Here is a 21,209-nt window from a genome sequence, read left to right on the forward strand (position 1 = left end):
GAGGGGATAGGGGTTCAGGTAAGTTTGTGTGACATGCAATGCTGATAGATTCATCTGAAATTTGCAACTTAAACCACATTTTTGGATGGTTCCAAGCACAGAGTAAGTTAGTTCTTCTGGACAACTCCCATGCAAATATTTACATGTAAAACCCCCAAGGACGATTTCCCAGTGCATCCTTGGGGTACTCCTAAAATCTAATGCAGTGGAATTCAGAAGTTACAGCCCTATTTTGATCTGAAGTTTTAGTTAGTCCAAAATATTTGAAATTTAAAATAGCCTTCGTCCGACTGTTAATTATTTAGGTTTTGCTTTTAAAGCAGGGGACGGAGGATGAACATTGATGTAAGAATGTATTCAGGATTTTGTTAAATATTAAAGGGGAAGCAGTTATCTTTGTTGACGCAACTGTATAATCTAAATTTAATCGAGTGAGGCTGGTTTATTTACTCAAGTTAAGAAGTTAAATTCATGAAAAAAAAATCACATACTGCTGTTAGAATTCTTTGGAAGCTGTTCTTGCAACTTAAACTAATTATTGAGAGTCTCTTTATTTGCAATTTCACAAATAGAGAATGGCTCTGAGTGCTGGCAAATGCTAAAATAATGAGGTTATAGATGGATCTGTTATTTCTAATCTGGCCTGTCTGGAGTCATCATGAAATAAGATGGACTCAAGATTAACATGAGCTTTGGCTTTTAAAGAGTCTTCTAAATTGGAAGCAGTACTTGGTGCACCTGAATGGAAATATCACTGCATCCACATATAAACATATCTGGATTTCTGCAATAGTCATGCAGATTGTTGAACTTAACAGTGATATAATCTCAAAATATTTAAATTTAGATTGATTTGTACTATGTAGTTTTATAAATATTTGCACACAGCGATTGTTACATGATAAAAATCTGCAGTTTACCTGGTTCATCTTCAATCATCCTGATATTCACATTGTACAATGGAGTCAAAACAAATCACAGCAATCAATTTGGTTTTAAAATTACTTGTATTCTTTTGCTTCTGTACAAAATTAAACTTGTTGGGAAAATTTAGGGTTGCAATGAAAATAAAAAATAATTTTGAGACCATCTCAAAGCATGCTACACTGTCACAGGTTACTAGACGTAAACTGGGTTTAGTGAAAGACATTTCCATGCCATCTCCTGATTTGTTCAATGAAAGTAGAGATCCTTAAATCATCTGGCTATTTCAGGCACCCAATCTTTACATAACTGAAGGAAAGTTGAGCAGTTTGAGCTTAATTCTTTCCTGCAGTTTTTGAAACCATTTCAATTGCACAATGCAATCTTCTTGGGAACTATGAAAAACTATGGCTTAGAAAAGGGGCGAGTGAGTATGTGCACTCAATTTTGACACCACTACTGCAACAAATCCCACTCCAAACAGACTACAATACACGAGAAATTGACAAGTTATTCACACTAGATCAGTATCTTCCTGGTACTAATATTTTCCTTTAGCCAAGGTAGCATCAGTGTGTACTATAGAACATGATGGGGCTTAAGTGAAGCCAGGTACTTGAGTTTTACAGAAAACTTTCAGCTCTCTGATTAAAACAGTTGCCAATCTCTTAGGTTAAACTGAAGCCAGTCACTCAGTTTACAATTTAGAACAGTACAAGTCTACCAAATAATCATGCCAAACCCAGGCACACATGCAGAACTAAAACCTCAATTCGAGTCACTACATTAGAATGCATTGGCAGGACAACTTGAAGTAACTATTTTCCACATATGGCATCTTTAAACCAGCACTTAAGCAGAACCCCTGGGGAGCAAATACTTCCAAATTACAGTGATACCTGAAGCCAACCACTTAAAATCACTCCAGAAAATGATCAAAATTTAAAACGTGCCACAATTACACTCTGGAATCCAAAAGGGTGTGACAGCAAACCAAATCCCAACAACGTGCAAACTTGAGGAAAATAGCAATTTGAGATTAGATGCAGTCAAAAGAAATACAAAAAAAATCCACTTACAAACTTTCGCAGAGTTAATCTAGTACACTGGTAGAAACCAAATGAATTATTAATTTTGATTTTTAGATTCATAAAGTCCAAAACTGAGGCTTTACGTTGTGCATTTAAAATGTTTCTTATACAATGGATATACAAGGTGTATTTAAGGTGTTTCTTATACAATTAATATTGGCTAAGAAACAAACGACCTGTACTATTTAACTCACATCCAACAAAGCAGAGTTGCTCAGCAACCAACTTCAAGAACAATTTTTTGGGGAAAACACTTATACAATTCAGACCAATGCATCTGTTAAGGTAGAAACTAAAAACAGATCCCCAATGGCTTTTCAATTGATGTCTTGATTCAGTTTCCATTCTCACTCATAAATGCATATTCACAACTTGTATTTCTTTCCAGTTCATGTTGGACTGTAAGGTCACTGTTTACTTTGGAAATATGTTCCCTTCTGCAGAAGTCTTGTGCACTTAATTGCAATTTGATTACAATCTAAGTTTTGTGAAAGTCCTACAAAATTACAATAAATATTCTTGACCTAAGTAACAAAACCCTTCCACTCGTGAAATTATGGAGCAGCCCTTCAATTTATATCACCCAGGATTCCCAACACTCTTGCTTCCGCTGTTTGTTGAAGTGCATAATCCAGGCAACTCAAAAACATTATGCCAGACAGCCAGCGACACAGTGAATCAATAAATTTCAAGGCAACATATTGAGCAACTGATTAAGAAACATTTAAAAGTCGAGACTATTACCAGAAGGGAACATTTTAGAATAAATAAGGAAAATGTGGCTAACAGAATAGATACTCACATTAAAAAAAACTCAAATGATCCTGAAGGAGCATCTGTGGTAGTGCATTACAGGCCTCCAGATCCTCCACACCCTGACTAATAAGCATTGCCCTGTGGAGCGCGTTTTTAAACACCAGCTGTCTTGCAAAAGATTCCTGGTAAACACTATTATTCGGCCAGGTTTTTTTTTGCTCAGATCAGGAATTTCCCAACTACATTTAAAGTTAGTCATCATATTTATATCTCATTCTATTTATTTCATCTGCTATCTGCAAAAAAACCCATTTTTTTTGGTAATCTTCCTCCACCCACTCCTCTTTGCATGTCATGTGTACATAAAGTCGATTTGCCACCTGTCCCTGGGCCTCTGGTTTTACTACTTTTCAAAGTACCATTAGGAGGAATCCAAAAGCAATCAATTGATGTTTTAATTTTGTCATACACAAGAGATCCAACTAACAATCACTTGATCAGAATTTATATGACATGCAGAAAGTTAAATCAGTAATTAGTTAACCTACTACTAAAACCAAATCACAAGTGTATCACAAAAATATAGATGCAACTTAATTATAATTAAAACCAAATAGCAAATAGATAAAAACATAAATGCAAAGGATTGTATGTCCAGTTGAAAACAGAGAGCAGACTGCCATAAAAAATGTGTACATTGCAATGAACAAAAACAATCCATGCTTATATTAAGATCTCGTTCATTGGCAATGCATAGATTAGGCACTGAACATCTACTGTGTGAATTTTACATGCATTCAATGTATCTGATAGCAAAAGCAAATTTTTTTAAAAAACATGTACTTTTGCATTGTGACCAATGCACAGGAAACCTTGGGGAGTTAAGTTTATTTAGGCTTACATTAACACAGCAATGAAGTTACTGTGGAAAATCTTCTAGTTGCCACACTATTGCGAACGACACGAAGATTGCTGGAGTTGCAGATAGTGATGAACATTGTCAGAGAATACAGCAGGATATAGATAAGCTGGAAAATTGGGCGGAGAAATGCGGATGGAATCTAATCCAGATAAATGCAAAGTGATGCATTTCGGTAGATCTAATGTAGGGGGGAGCTATACAATAAATGGCAGAACCATCAGAAGTATAGACAAACAGAGGGATCTGAGTGTGCAAGTCCACAGATCCTTAAAGGTGGCAGCACAGGTGGACAGGGTGGTGAAGAAGGCATAAGGCATGCTTGCTTTTATTGGACAGGGCATAGAGAATAAAAATTGGCATATGATGTTGCAGCTATATAGAACGTTGATTAGGCCACATTTGGAATACTGCATCCAGTTCTGGTCGCCACACTACCAGAAGGACGTGGAGGCTTTGGAGAAAGTACAGAAAAGGTTTACCAGGATGTTGCCTGGTATGGAGGGTCTTAGCTATGAGGAGAGATTGGGTAGACTGGGATTGTTCTCCCTGGAAAGGAGGAGGATGAGGGGTGACCTAATAAAGGTGTATGAAATTGTGAAGGGCATAGATAGGGTGAACAGTGGGAAGCTTTTTCCCAGGTCAGAGGTGACGAACACAAGGGGTCACAAGTTCAAGGTGAGGGGGGGCAAGGTTCAACACAGATGTCAAGGGAATGTATTTTCCACAGAGGGTGGTGGGAGTCTGGAATGCACTGCCAAGCAAGGTAGTTGAGGCGGACATGCTGGGATCATTTAAGACTTATCTAGATAGCCACATGAACAGACTGGGAATAGAGGGATACAAACGAATGGTCTAGTTGGGCTCAGGAGCGGCGCAGGCTTGGACGGCCAAACTGCCTGTTCCTGTGCTGTATTGTTCTTTGTTTGTACTCCAGTGCCTGTTCGAATACATTGACCATGCTAAATTCTCCCTCAATGTACCTAGCCAGCACATCTTTCGGACTGTGCAAGGAAACTGGAACACCTAGAGGAAACACACGCAGACACAAGGAAATGTGCAAAACTCTGCACAGACAGTGACCCCAGCCGGGAATTGAGCCCAGGTCCTGGCACAGTGAGGCAGCAGTACTAACAAGTGTACCACTGTTCTGCCCCACTGTGCCAACACGCTGTTCTTTATTCATGCAGGAACAGTTAGGAGTCCTATCTGACAACAACTTTCACCTCCAAGTTTCATGGATAAGATTATCATAGGCAAGGCACACATCTATGGGCCCTCTTTCCCTCGGGTCATGCTAGCCCTGATGGTATAGCTTTCCAGAGTTTCTTTTCAATCAACCATGAGAGTCTAGTTCACTATTTGGCCATTTCTGGGAAATAGCCTGCTCTGCAGCATCTCTGAGCCAGTCACACAGCTTTCCAGGCTTTGAACCTTTTTAAGCCAGCTTGAACATCACCTACTGGAGCTTATGTCTCCTTTTCCACCAAACAGAAAAACTGAGCACTTCTTAACAGATTTGCTTCTTCTCATCACAAGAATTCTTTTTTCTGTGTCTGCACTTTCACCCTTCACCTCAACAGTTTGCATCACTCCTGTGTCTGGAGCTCTCCTTTGTCTGCCAGCCACATGATATCCAAATCTTAAATTCCTTCCTATTGGTACGGTTTCCAGGTTAAGGGTCACCAGGTCACATGGACCAGAATTGATTATCCAAAAGAAGGTACAATTGATCCCTTTACAATTGATGCAAACTCTTAAAAGTCAGCTTAAAAACAAATACAAATCCACCAGACATTTTAAAGAAATTACTAATTTTCTTGTAGACTGCTCTGGGTGAAAGCTTGTCACACCTGAAGTTTTCACGAGGGCCAGCCTGGGCTATTTACGTTTATGTTGTGGTCTTTAGGACAGATAGAGGCCTAGTATTCCACAATGAGCACCTCACTTTCTTCCTCCCCAAAGCTTCTACAACATCTACAAAACCAACATGGGATCAAATATTCCCCACTTGCTTGGATAAATGCAACTATGACATTCATGAAGCTCACTACTATTCAGGACAAAGAATCCATTGGATTGGCACCTCACCTATGAATGGTGGGGTAAACATCCATCTTCTCCACCGATGGCATTGTGTGGCTATATTTTATATTCAGTCTACAGAATACAGAATACACTGCGACAACTCACCAAAAATTCTCCTGAGGACAGTAGGTGCATGGGATCACCATTACTTCCCAAGTCTCTGATCATTTTAATTTAGATGCATATTGCCCGATTGTTTTGTCATCACTGGATCAAAATCCCATTAACATAAGGAAGCTTCTTTACCACATACTACAGCGGTTCAAGGTGGCAGCTCACTATCACTTTCTCAGGGCAAATAAGTATATTCATTAAATGCTACCCTTGCCAGTGTAGTCCATACATCAAGAACTTTTTTTAAAAAACTGTGATGGGGCAATGGATACCAAGCAAGAGTCAAGGGAACTACACAGGGCAAAGAGATGGATTTTGAAGAGCCTTTGAAAATGCATACATGTGACATGGATGACAAGCATTAAACATCCATAAACTGGACCATTATAACCAAATGGTATAACGTGCATGCAGTTAAATGCACAGCCAAACCCTTCACAAAATTTTGGGAAATACGTATCTCCTGGTACAATTATAAAGTTAAACAGCATACACTTCTTGCCCTAAACTAAAATTTTTGGCAAGATTTTCAGGTTTCCATTACTTTCTGAAAGTCAATTTAGACAACGTACATAAAATTCCCATCTTCTTGTCCAGGATGTTCAAAATTTTAATCTAGCTTGTCAATAATGTCCTATTCTTCACAACTTCATACTGACCCTCTGAACAGCTCATATTTGTCACAGCTCATATTTGTCAAGTGTTCAGGCACTTTGTGCTCCATTATAAATATTAAAAGCTTTGCAACAATTGATCTAAATGCAAAGTCTATAAGTCTTCTCATTTCTCCCTTCTTAAATAATGGAATGACATTATCTAGTTTCCAAACCAATAACTGAATTGAGAGCAGATGTAAATTATGACCAACACATTTGCAATTTTCTTGCTCATTTCTTTAAATACCAAGAGTGAAAAATAAATTCTGGATATTTTTCTGTAACAAGTCCAATTATTCTCACCATACCATTTTTTATACTAACCAACCTGTTCTTTGTCCTTCTTGAATCTTGTTCTGTTGAAATGAAGATTCAAATCACCTTTGGAGAACCTTAAAATTGGGAACCTAGTTAACTCATTGGATTTCCCTTCTCCAATAAAGTTCATGCTTCTAAAATTCAGCCATGATCTACTTCTTCCCAATTTACTTTGCATTCTCTTTTCACACTTTCAACTTTGATGGCACTGTGAATCTTGGCTCTTTTAATACTTTTTTTCTGATTTAAAAAGAAACATTCCCAAGTACATGGAATTGGCTATGTTCAATGCACACAACCATTCTGAGCCTGTACAGGAATGGCAAATACATTTGAAGAGCGATCAGAGATACAAAATGGACCAGATTACATACATGAACATCTTGAAAATTAAAAATAAATTTACAAACATTGCTGATTTGCAACAGAACGTGCAACGGTTGCTAAATTGGCATACGACTCACATTTAATGCGAAGCCATTTAAGCATTCATGCACACCCATAAAACCTTGAACATTTCACAATTTGCATTCTTTCCCATCATAAATAACAAGCTGAATACATTGTAATCTCAGATTCTCCACTGGTACACAAGTCTCATGATAGACAATGTTAACAGATTTTACATGCAGATTTTCTTGAATTTCTGTTTAACAGTAAATTGTTATTATTGTCTCAATTTTGGGTTCTTCCCCAAAAGTTAAACAGCAATATGAACATTCATGCTAAAGTACATCTGGAGAAAATAAATGTGTAGGCATTTGATTAATTATTACACAACAACTGTATATTTTCAAAGGCTATCTAATGCACCACAAAGTATTAGTTTACCAGTAATACAGCTCCTGAATCAACCCCAATGGAAAAGCTGAAAATGTTACATTTAACTGTTTAAAATAACTTGCAGACTTCCGGATGGTATCCCACCCTCATGAGACCTCTTTCTTACGCAAGCGGGCATCAAAAGGCACATACCTAGTGTAGGGGAGCACCTCTCATTTTTCTGTCCCATGGTTAAAGTACCGTACTGGAATGAGTGCGGAAACCTTTCGGGGTAGAACAAAATCATAATTGGAACAAACATCCCAGAGGTGTTAGCCCTAGCATTTTAGAGATTTAAAATAAATATTACAGCTTCTTCACTTGTTCAAATTATATCAATTGATATTATTCAAAGGAGACATGTCATCTCATTTTCACATTCAATAGCCTGGTCTGCTCATAGAAGTTTAGGGATGTCATTTCTATGCTAAATATATGAATTAAATATAAATCAGAAACCTGCTTGAAATTTTACTGGAAAATTAAGATTACTGACATTACTATTTATCTCTGGTAATATTAAAGGTTTTTTTAAGTGTCACAAGTAGGCTTAACATTAACACTACAATGAAGTTATTGTGAAATCCCCTAGTCACCACACTCCATCGCCTGTTTGCGCACATCAAGGCAGGATTTAGCATGGCCAATGCACCTAACCAGCATGACTTTTGGAGTGTGGGAGGAAACCGCAGCAGCTGGAGGAAACCCACACAGACACGGGGGAGGGGGGGAAACGTGCAGACGCCGCACAGGCAGTGATCCAAGCCAGGAATCAAGCCCAGGTCCCTGGCGTTTTGCCACTGTGCTGCCCAAGTGGGTGAAAGAAATCACAAAACAAATAAGCTTCTTATCTGAAGAAAAGTTATTATCCCACAGGTACACAATTATGAACAGTGTTCGCGTTATAGAGTGGTCATGCACTATTCTCAACATCCAAGTTATTAAACATTAAACATAAATACTGACTAACAGTAAATTGTTTCTCCAGCAAGTGCCTGAAAAGATGCAATGTTGAGGCCAAATAAGGCAACAGTTTACTATAGCAGTTTTCTACAACTCATTTTCTATTTGACAGGGGGCAGCAGGGAAATGAAGTGCCAAATTCCAACTGATGCAATGGCACACTTAGTCTTTAGCATCCAGTGTCAACAAAAAGCACTTTTCCACAGCAAAGTGGAAGGCTGATCTTCTACATCTCCAGAACAATGCATCATACTACAATGAAGCCCCAGGCTGGTATTTCATAAATCTGGCATTTTCAACAGCAGCCACCTTTGTGTTGCATCCAGTATAATTGAAATTTTAGTTCCAATTTGTGTTATGGTTTCATAGCCATCAGGAAATGGAATAAAGCTTCTCAAATGTATTTCATTTAGGAGCCTTACAGATGTCAGACTTTCATCGAGTTTGTCTTGGCTAGTTTCAAACCCACATTCGAAGAGCAAAATGCATTCTAATCCACAGATGGATACACACTTTTTAAAAGATTATTATAGTCTGCAGTCATAAAAAGCATCCATAAATCAAATGAAAAAATATTTCAAAAGCAATGCAGAACTTTGAGCAGGCAAATTCAAAGAAATCACCCTTTTGACGTAAATTTACAGATTTGCTACACTGGATTTATCTTGACCCTGAAGTATAGATTAAAATGGCTGCTTTAATAAATTTATGAATTCTGTCACTTTAAGCACTTGTTTTAAGAATTTTCCACAAGCATTTTCCTCTGCCTCCTTTATTGAAAAATTGCATATTTTATCAAATAGAAAGATAAACACAACATAGTTTGACTCCATTTAGACATGTTTAACAGTGGCATCTACTTTTTGTTTATGGTCACATTCTTTCCAGTTTCCATTTCCTGCTGATTCTTCCCAAAACTAACCTTTCTAAATTAGTATGGAGCAGTGCAGATTCTCCAAAAAGGAATGGAACATTGTTAATTAGATGTTATTTGCTGGTTTTACTATTCAAATGTACTCAGTATAAAGTTTCTGTATTTGCATGGTAGATAGGAATTAAATTCACTACACAATGAAGCCATTTCAAGTCTAGGTGTCTTTTGACAATATTACTGTTAATGACTTTAAATCAACTTCTTTACATTTGTAATAATTAATTTTCAGTGGAATAGTCTCAGTCCTTCAAGCTTTAAAAGTTTGATTTAAAAGGACTAAATTTAAGAAAATGTTTCAATTTATTCTGTCTTCTTTTTTCCTCTCTTAATCAAACATTTCGCTATTTTTTTCTGAATCTTATTTGATATACTTTTCAATCACTTACTCTTCTCAGCCCTTGCACTGTCCTTTAACTGGATAACAGTCAGTTGCCCTGTTCATTCTATGCCCATCTCACGCTCAAGAAACTTGGACTGCAAAATATCAGTCTTTACACAGGAATAGGCAAGTCTAATAGTAAGTGCCATATATTGGCCATATATATATGCAAATTCAGGGCCAGCTGTTGGTGTATTGACAGCTTCATCTTTGCTCAGAGAATAACAAGAGTTGAAATCAGATACTTTAAAAATGTATTTAAATGTTCCTCAATTTCTCTGGTACATTTCATTATAGTGATTCACCCTTTAAAATCTACAATATGCACAGGTTTTTGAGGTGTTTTAACAATTGTAAAGCACATAGCTCACATTACAAGAAGTTAGACATTTCCTGTCCCACTACTTGCCATCAGCTCTATTCATATGCAAATACACAGATGTTGATTTGATACAGCAGGAACAGGAGTGAATGGGAGGCAGGCAAAGGGATTATAGAACTGCTCTAGTCCACACTGAGCAGACTCACGAGCCAACTCATTATGTGAGAGAATAAAGTGCACGCTATGGAAAAGGTAGTGTTGAAGGCACCAACAATACTCTGGATTTAAGCAGAGGATTTCTAGTTCCAGATCTCCAAACGGCTTATTCACATTCTAAGGTTTACAATTACCACAGCAGAGCTGATCATCACAATTCCCAGACACAAATCTAACACACTAAAACATCAATACTGGTCACATCCCACGGTTAAGTCATCCTGGCTCAGGACCACTGAAAGGTGATCGTGTATAGATGAAGTTAGATGCACACACTTCACCAATACAGGCTCTCATTCTCCACTCACACCTCCATCCCACAACAGAAATTGCAAGTACAAAATATTTAACTGATCATGCTGAACTACAGGCTATCCTTGTTCCAATAAAACATGTGAAACGTATAACATGGTATGAAATATCCAGTAAATTGCACAAGATGATTACTTGAGCTCAGTGAACTTGGTCACGTTAGTGATGATTGTGAATTGTTTAGCCAATTAAAACTTCATTTTGACGTTTACAACTTCCTAACGTATAACTGATACACATGGCATCATAAACTGTAAGAGCCCAAGAACACCATCCAAATTTTTGACAAGTTAGGCTTTCAATCCAGACCTGAATGAAGCATTTTAATTGTTGAAAAATGTTTGTGATTGTTTGGTAAACTGGGATAATCCTACAATTATCTTGATATACAATAAAAAAGGATGAAGTGATTTTGAAGAAATCAGAAATTAAGTGTCTTAAGCACATCCATAATAAAGCAATGTGGAATGTCACGCAGCCCCTATTTCTCAGCTGTATGCTGCTCCTTGGCAAAATCACCTGAAAAAAAAATAGGTTTCACATGTTCACTGAAGACACCTAGTCCTATCTCACCACCAGGTCACTTGACCCCAATCATTGTTAACCATTTATAGTTGCCTCTGTCACATAATCCACCCACCCTCCTGACCACCAAGTCTAGCTTCCCCAAAGGTTCCCCCTGCTCTAGCTCCAAAAGAACATTTTTCTCAGTCATTCTCCCACATTCACTCATCTGATTTCCAAACCCAAATTATGAAAAATACCTTATTCTCATGAAACCATTTGATCCCTGGATGTATTTCTATCTGGCATAATAAATGGCTGCTTCTCCTCGGGTACTGTCCCTTCACTTTCTAGCCACAAACATCAAGCTCTCAACACTAATTTTTGTCCTATTCCCTGGAACTGCCTCGGATTAAAACTAGCTGTTCGTAACCTCAGCATCCCGTCTGACTCCATAACCTTTGTCAAAAAGACTGCTTACTTTCATTTCCGCAGCATTTCCTTCCACTGGCCTTGTCTCCACCCATCTGTTGCTGAAACAGCTATCCATGCATTTAATCGCCTCAAAAGATTTACATTTCTCTTGGTTGCACTCCCAACCTTATAACCCTAACATAATGCAGACCAAAGATCACTCATCCATCATCCCAGTGTTCTCTGACACACATTGGAGGAATTATGACACCTGAAGTCAATTTCAACCTCATGTTCAAATTTCTTCTTAATCTTAGCCTTCTCTATCCTGCACATTCTCCGGTTTTGCAACCCTCCAAGACCTTGCATTTTTCCCCAATTCCCTTTGCCCCAATGTGCCTCAGCCTTCTAGGCCCCAAGCTCTGGAATTTCTTTATAAAAAACCTCTCTGCCTCTACTTGTCTCGTATCTTTTAAGATCTTCCTTAAAATCTACCTCTGATTGAACTTTTAGTCACCCCATCTAGCAGCACATTCATTGGATTGTTGCCAATATTTGTCTGTTTACACTTCTAGTGCCTCAACACATTTTGCTGCGCTAAACGGCACTAAATGAATACGGCTGCTGTTGTGTTGTTACATTATATCAAATGATCCTCTACCAAATTCAGATTAGGTTTTGGGGAAATCACTGAATTTTACTGAAGAAATGCAAATGCATCCTTAGTCTCCAGGTGATCTCATGAGGTTGAGAATCTCTCACTATTAGGTCTTATCAACTGCTCCACCAGGCTATTTGCAATCCTGATGAAATTTAACGGATTGAGAATTCGCCTTCCTATGTTCACAGAGTCGAGAGACTAAATTTGATAGGAAAAACCAAGGGCAAAACAAGAAATGGAATTAGAGCCATAACATAAATGAGGAAGTTCATCAAAGTAAATGTAAAGCCAAATGTTGGAGACTGGTTAAAAACTAAATACAATTTTAAAAAAGAAAAGAGTTAAGAAAGCCATCCAAGTAAAAATATAAGCCAAAGCAATTTTTTAAAATTTAGTCACTCTTTTTTGGTCTCCATTTCAACCCTGTAATCATGCTTAATTATGCTCAAAATAAACAACACAACCCTTCTAGTTTGCAATAGATGGCATGTGAATGAAGGGGCATCTTTGAAATATGTACACAAGACCACAAATTCCCTCAAAAATATCCAGAGAAGCTCAGATTTGCGATCAATAAACTCAGAACTTCACGGCAGGCAGTTTTGCTCATCATTTCTGCACTCTTTTCACCCCCCTAGTATCCTTCAAACCACTATTCACTTCAACCCTTTAATTTTCATTTTTTTCAAACAACTACTTTAATTCCCCTTTGAAAGTACTTGAACAAAAGTTTGTGGCAGAGTGCTCCACATTTTAAATACCCACCGTATTTTTCAATTTTCCCCTCTTATTCTTGATGTTAAAATTGGACACTCTGATTATGTCTCAATAGAAGCAAACTACTATTTAACCCATCATAATCTTGAAGACTTCTACACGTCCTGCCTCAGCATTCTTGGCTATAGTGCTTGCAAGGCCACATCAGACAACAGCAAAGAGTCAGATATTTAGTGAGAGGTTGGACTTGCATTGTAGGTCAGCCTGGATTAAAAAAGGCAAGTTCTCCTCCTTAAAAGATACAAGTGAAACAGTTAGGTTAAAATAATCTAGCAGTCATGGTTTTTTTTTTAAAAAGAAGCAGCCCACAAATCATCTTCTCATTAAATTCAATTTCTCAGCTTGTCACAAATGGAACTGAACTGCCAACACATGATATTTTTCGATCTTTTTAAATATCCTAGTGAATCTATGCCACACTTGTTTCATTGCTTGCATATCTTTCCTGCAACATTTGTGACAAAAAGAAAATTCTTCTGTCTAAATACCTTTCACATCCTCAAGATATCAGAAAACTCTACACAGCCACTTGTGGGCAATACGCCAAGTGCAATTTAAATAAGACCTTTTGCAAGTTTAAATTATATAGCACCTTCCAGAATTTTAGAACATCACAAAGCACTTTATAGCCAATTAATTTATTTTGACGTTTAGTCACTGAAGGACAATGTTAAACAATTTGCACATAGCATGGTCCCATAAACACGATAATTAGATTTACTGTTGAAGCAACATTGGCCAGCATACTAGTAACATCTCCACCTCATAGGAGCTAAAAATAGCACAACGATGAGAGCGATCAAAGAAAATATAACACCAAACCATGCCAGGTGGTATAGGTCAAATGGCCAAATGCTTGATCAGGAGTTAGGGTTTGAAGAGTTTCCCAAAGGAGAAATGCAAGAATTTTTTTTTTGGCGGGGGGGGGTTAAACTCTTCAGAGCTTTGTATCTTGGCAGTTAAAAGCAAGGCCACCAACAACAAAATGATTAAAACTGGGAACGTTTGAGAATTGGAGAAGGGTTGAGCTCTTAGAAGGTTGTAGAGGTAGGTGTGTGTGCGTGCATGCATGTGTGGGGGGTTGGGGAAAAAAAGAGGTTAACCAAAGAATAAAACATTTATTAAAAATGTAAAGATTGCCTATAATACTCTTTCATCTTACCCATACTTCACAAACGTTCACAGATTTTTAAAGACAATACAAGTTACAAAATGTATCTTACACCAGTGTTTTTAAAGTATTTTTTCCCCCAAATGACCCACTTTTATCAAATGTCCACCCCTTTGTGACCCATGTCACATTGACATGACTTTCCCTGGCCCTCTCTTTTACATAACAAAACAATCCATGTCTTCAATTGGCTTACTAGAACAGGAAAGAAAATTGATGCAAGTACATAGCACACTGACCTGCTTAATCTTGCCTTGTACTGCACTGCAGCGAGAATTTACCCAGAGACAAAATGGAAAAAAAGTCAGGTCATATTTGGGGATCATTTCTGGCAACCCATTTTTCAACACTCTGTGGCCCACCTGCAGGTCTTATACTGGAATGTTATTTGTACACACATAGTCTATGTAAACCAACAGACCAATTACGCTCTGACAACATACTTTGAAACAGTGACAGATGCCATCCGATATGTGGATTTCACATTCCCTCATATGCTTATCACATATGAGCCAGCTTCCAGTGGTATCACTGGAACCTGACTTTCCCAAGTGCTTCCAAACTCCACTTTTGAAAAAGCATGCCTTGGAATCTTCCTCCAAACATTTTCTCCAGGATGCTTTCATCAAAGATTCGCTTCCTAAATATCAATCTCATTTCCATGTTCCTCTGCCTTGAATTGCTGCGTGCACTTAAGCTTTCACACACTCTCTCAGGTACCCTGACATGCCAACAGAACTCTAATCCTTCACAGTCTGTATTAAGTGTCACCAACCCTTGGGATTACTCCAGCCGTCTGGCTTCTCACTAGCCACCTTTGCCAGGTCTGCGCCTTTCTGCTCTTAATTTAACTTGGAGCCTCTCTCCACCCTTTCTTTAACTTCAGTGAATAACAACTGTTCAGATTCCAGTTTTTTTGTCCCTTTGACTTCAGTCTTCCTGGGACTTCTCTTTCATTCCTTGTTTCCTAGAACTCTGTTCTTCAGCTTCTGGGACTTGTTTTCTACCATGTACTCTGTTGCCCTGCCTTTGCTAGCAGTTTCTGTGAGTTCTGTTTTCATCTCAGGGTACCTGGTTCCAACTGAACCACATGTTCCTATGCTTTTCAGTGTAGGCCCCAGGTCACTAAACAACAGCCAAGTCTTTAAACCTCGTTTGTTTTCATGTCGTAAACCTTTAATTACAATTCTGGCACCATTTGAAATTAAACTAAAATTCACAGACATTCAGGCACCTTTAATTCTTTCTTGCACAGCACAAAATTAAACTTACTTAAGACTATCTAATATAAATATAGATAAGTTAAAATGATCTGATTCCTGGCATTTGTTTGCTCGCATGGCAAGTAAAAGTATGAGTTTTTTTTAGAAGAATTTTTTTAAAAAAACTCTTATGTGAAATTGCACAGTAAATTTCAGTTTTTAAATCAAATATATGGCTGGCAAATGTCAGAAATTTCTGCACCCTGTAACTAAATCTATAAGAACCATTTCAACCATAATTATTGATTAGACAAGATAGAGTGATCAGAATTTGCTTCAGGTCGCACAAGGGAAATTTAAGTAATCCATTATTCTTCAAGGCACACCATTCCTCACCGATTTATCACACTCAATCAACAAACTTCTCTATTACTAAGACAGCCTCCAATTAGTTTGGCTTCCTCTATCAATGCCCTTCCATGTTCAAGGAACTGAGTATTTTTTTTCAAAACTGAAGATGTTCTAGCAGTGTCTCCGACTGCAACTATTTTCTCCCCAGGCACCAACACATTTCAGAAGGTGGCAGCAAAAGGATTCTGCACCACTCATTAACACCATTTCAATCATGCTCTGTTGGGCTTTACTACAGGAAGTTCTTATATACCTTAGCTGGGTCAGTAGGGAAGAGAACACTCATTGCTTCACCAATAACACTGTTCCTTCACTGTCAATGGATCAAAATCCTGGAGTTCTCTTCCTAACAGCACAGTGAGTGTTTCTACTGCTTTGGTTCAAGTACACCTTCTCAAGAGCAATTAAAGGATGGATAATAAACTCTGACCTAGGCAGTGACAGCCAAACCCCATGAAAGAATAAAACACTAATTGCAGCTTCTGCAATTTTGTCAGAGTTTCAGTCTAGATCATTCCTTCTTTTGAACAAAAGGACAATGTTGTCAGCTCACATCAATTCAATTCAGCAATGTAAAATGCAATTAATTACATTTCAACCATAGAGTGCATAGCATTTGTAACTTCTGATCGAATACAAAAGTGTTGCCAGTAGGTCTAATGTGCCACAACTGGGTAACCCCATACTCATTGCTTAGCCGTGGAGCAGAAAGCAATAACAAAAGGACTAACCCACTGCCACCCAAATTTAAAAGGTTTTTTTTGGAAGTAAACACATTGAAACAAACTTCTGGTTCTTCAAAGCACCTGCAACTTCCAGTTACCTTGATTTCCAATAAACTGAATATTATTGTACATCCCTCCTTAAGGAAAAAATGATCCAGGATTGTTGCAATTATGTGTTTAAGGCACCAATAAGACAAGACTAATTTCTTCATTTGTAGTTTTCAATGCCCGAGGCTATTGTTATCACTGCAAAGGGTATAAAAATAATCTAAACAACAATTCTCAACAATAACAATGAATGCTGCATATAACACTGCACTGCATTCTGGCTCACTTCTTTGGAATGTATATATGCCCTAATTTAACAAAATATAATTTGCAACAAATTAAATACAGATTATTATGGCTTGAAATTAATATAAATTATGGCGTGAAAATAATACAGAACCAATATATTTTTCCTATTAGAAAGAAAATCTCCTCACTTGGCAAACATGTAAATATTTAATTTGACATTCGAAGATCCAGACTACTCAGTATTCTTTGGAAGTCCAACATACTAATAAATTCACAGCAAGATTCAGATTCTCTTCGTACCCATTGGTATGAAGGAATCATTAGAAAATATTTTGCAAGAAAGAAATTTTGAGCCCCCAAATGCTGAAGCATTTTCTCCCCACAATGACAAACACTAAAAGGAGGGGGGAGATCATTTTGATGCCATGAAAGCACAGTTTTAAAGGAGGAGATTGAAGGATCACTTGATTTAAAGCAGATAAAAGTGAACAAGTTTTTACCCTACTGCTCCAGAAATCATCTCAGCACACTGTCCCTTCCTTCATTTCATTTGAACACTATCAGAGCTCTTGCTTTTATCAACTTATGCAAGTCACTGAATTCCGCTTCTGCAGCAGGCACTAAATGGCTTGCCTGATTTAGCTTTAAGATTAGTTGATCTGTTCTCCCACTATGGTACATCACACCCTTCTTTAAATTCATCACTGGATACCAGCTGTTATTACAGGTTCCATTACATAATCAGCAATCAGATTACTAGTGCAGATAAGCACAAATGCCACTGTTTACCTTACACAATTAATAGCATCTGATTTGTAGACCAAAAGCTGATAGTTTGACAGGCCAGGCCAATTATAGTTAGTAGTTTTGCCAACAAAGGAAGTTGTGCATTTGGCACCAGCTGCACTTGTGAACTGCAAGTGGCATATTGTCGAGACCGAAAAGCGTTTGTAATAATCTGATAATTCGGAGGAAAAGTAGAAAACGTTCTCTTCAACAATGACTTCACTCAACTTTGTGACCAAAAAGAAATCAGACAATAAAATCTGTGGGATTTGAACATTTTGACCAAAGGAAAGCATGCCAAGAATAAGTAATGCCTACACTACTGATTGAAGTGCTCAGGATACTGGTTATCAGATTTTTCTTTTTAAAATTAGTTTTCCAGGTTTAAAAAAACACATACCATAACATCGACAGATACGATTTGCAAGGATTATTAACATTAGTCTTGCATCAGCTGCATTTAGAAGGCATGATCATCTTTTGATTGGAGTAACTGCTGATGCTCATCTCTCTTCACTCAGCAAATAAAACTAGGCAGCCCCACACCCAAGAATACTAATGGTTCTAAATTCAAATTTGCAACAAGACTTTTTTCCAACATACATCATAAAACTGAACATATAAACTATAACTTATATTAGGTTTATGACAAGTGAACATGGGAGCCCAATTTCTATACCAATAGAGTATAAACAGCACAAAGCATACACTTACATTTGACACCTGTATTATGTGGCTGTGCTGTGTAGGTCCAGCCAACTCAGATGTTCCTCTCATTTCACAGAAATAGACAAATCATGTGATTATGATACACCCTCAGCAAGTGAGGCTGGCCAAGGTAAGTTGCAAGTGGCTGACAGTCAACCTCGCGACTGGAGATAATTATTCTAATTTAATGGTTAGCCATAACATTCCACTTAACCCTGCTTCCAAGACAGCTACATGTTTAATAATGGTCCATTCAGCGATAAACCATTACATTTGGAACTCTAACGCTAGGTACTTGTGGCGCAGATGCTTGCATCCTACCTCCACAATTTAAGATTGTCACAGCGCTCCACAACCCTGATTAGAATGGAGCTAGAGAGAAAATCTCCAACATAATAATAAAATTTTGGCCACCTTTCTGAAACTGATTCTCAGATTCCCTTTAACCTTCAAACCATTTAACATTATTAGCATAATGACCACTGCGCCTCTGTGACACCTTTTCCCCAACTTAGTTTAGTTTCTTGCCACTGTTATGCCCTTGATTACAGTGCCATCTTCATCATATCAGACAGATGCAAACTGGTATACCTGGTGCACAGGTGACCTAGCTTTCAAGTTCCATATCTGGCTTCAATACATCACACTTTGGTGTGATTCAGTAAACTAGAAGACATGGCAAGTGGCTTGAACTCATGGCCAATTCAAGGTTAATTGTTTAATTTTTAAGGGCAGACTTGGTTTTGTATTCCTTATAGGCTGGATGGTTGAACAATAATTTAATAATTGATGCATTTAAAATGACCTAACCCTTTTGCTATGCTCATTCTATACAAATTTTTACTCTAGGATCTTGGTTCCTTTTATCTCTAACAACCACCTCTGTCAGCACTTCTTTCTTGTCCTTTACAGCATCTACCTCTGAAACTACAACCCTCAGTTAAAGTTTTTAGTCACAAATAGGCTTACATTCGCACTGCAACAAAGTTACTGTGAAAATCCCCTAGTCGCCACACTCCAGTGCCTATTCGGGTACACTGTTCATGACTTCCAAAGCAAGACTAAGTGTAGCTTATGCTACCAAATAAACCTGCTGGACTTTAACCTGGTGTTGACAGACTTCTTACTGTGCCCATCATTAAAGCCAGATTATCTGCTCACGATCACCTTCTCTAGCACATCATCCACTTGTCTCCAACTCCATCCACCCACACCCAGTACCCTTCTTCATTCTAGTGCAGAATCCCTGTATTTTTTCCAGCTTCTCAGCCAACTTATCCTTTCCAAACCAATTATACATGATACACAGTGCCGCTCCCTGAATTCCAATTGCTCAACTCAGCTTATTAACTGATTTAATGAGTGTTTTGCACAGACCCTGCAACTCAATCCTTCAAAAGACTGCCTCAAGATTCTGTCCCTCTGACCCCTTTAGCCCAACCACTAATCCTATTCACTCCTCCAACGTCCTTCCTAAACTCCTTACAATAAATCTTTCTCCTCTTCCTCGAAAACAGACGCTGCAAAAGGTGTTTAGTCAGTTATCTTGAAACATACTTGTGAAGTGCCTTGAGATGATGTTGTGTTTTTAATGGGACAATAAAGAACATGACTATCAAAAGACCCAACTTTAGAGTTGAGTAAAATTTTACCCAAAAGATAAAACAGAGATTGGAAGGCACGTGAAAATAGAAATACTTACTCAGCTGTGGAAGTAATTATTTTTGAAGTTCTTGAATACTTACCAGATTATTGCAAGCAGAAGGCAAATATTAAACTGCAAATGCTAGTCAAAATGACAGTAATCATTTGGGAGGAAAATGGATAAATAGAAACAATTGCAAGTCTAGCAGAATGATAAAATTAGTTTGAAGCTTGAGAAGTCTCATGCAGCCACATGATCTCAGATTTTCTTTTGCACATTCACTGTTGCGAGTAGTCACCCATAGATCACTCAAACTTGGAGACTAAATCACCTTAATTTATAGTGTGGATGAGATCATATAATTGACATGACACAGGTCACTGGCTCACATGTGTCATGACAGCCACAACTTACCCATTTTTTTTATCAACAGCTGTGGAAGAATGTCAAATGGATGCTCACATTTTAGAAACACTGGCCATAGAATATTGCAAAAGGCAATTCCTCTCCACCTCGCCATACTTTAATACATTAGAACGAGCATCGACAATTCAAAGAGTGAGAGAATTTGACTTAGATGATCAGGTGTTATTTTATAATGTTCAAATTCATTACAAAATTCTAGAAACCGTATCTAAATAAAATCTATTCTTCAGGCTCTAAAACAGGCAACAGTGGCCATAACCAGCCTTATGAAAGTCAACCTTTTAGCTACTGTTCCACCAAGGTGACAGATTAATCTATTTAATGTTTATCTCCCCCATTTTCCTTCAGAAATTCAGCATACAATACATTCCATCAATATCAGGCTTGAACATTAAATCTTACTTAAACAATGAGTGTTTACAGAGCCAGAAGAAGTGAAACAGCTGGCTGTTATACAGCCATGAGTGGCATATTCAATCTTCTAAATGTTTCTATCATGATTACTAATCCTAAAATAACAGATTCATTAATTTATTAATGGTGAAACACTATCTGAAATATTTCCACACTACTGGATTCGATTACCCTTTGAGGGGTTACAATTTGTTAAAACTTACAATGCAAAATGGCATCTTTGTTTTAGGCAGGAAATATTTGGATCATGCCAA

At 37.7% G+C, this 21,209-nt stretch overlaps 1 protein-coding gene across 4 annotated transcripts in view; it reads right to left on the reverse strand.

Moving 5' to 3' along the window:
- ptpn4a (protein tyrosine phosphatase non-receptor type 4a) overlaps positions 1 to 21,209 on the reverse strand; it is a 307,923-nt gene that overhangs the window by 215,065 nt on the left and 71,649 nt on the right. For 3 of the 4 annotated variants that reach the window (XM_080199483.1, XM_080199482.1, XM_080199484.1), the window contains exon 2: positions 7,842 to 7,912. The exons of the other annotated variant lie outside the window; for it this stretch is intronic. In XM_080199483.1, the coding sequence (XP_080055609.1) occupies positions 7,842 to 7,878 (37 nt within the window). In that variant the 5' untranslated portion in view covers positions 7,879 to 7,912. The remainder of the gene's footprint in view (positions 1 to 7,841; positions 7,913 to 21,209) is intronic. 4 annotated transcript variants of the gene reach the window in all.

This window comes from Carcharhinus amblyrhynchos, chromosome 11, assembly GCF_965287045.1.
Source record: "Carcharhinus amblyrhynchos chromosome 11, sCarAmb.v2.hapA, whole genome shotgun sequence".
In the NCBI taxonomy this organism is placed as follows: domain Eukaryota; kingdom Metazoa; phylum Chordata; class Chondrichthyes; order Carcharhiniformes; family Carcharhinidae; genus Carcharhinus; species Carcharhinus amblyrhynchos.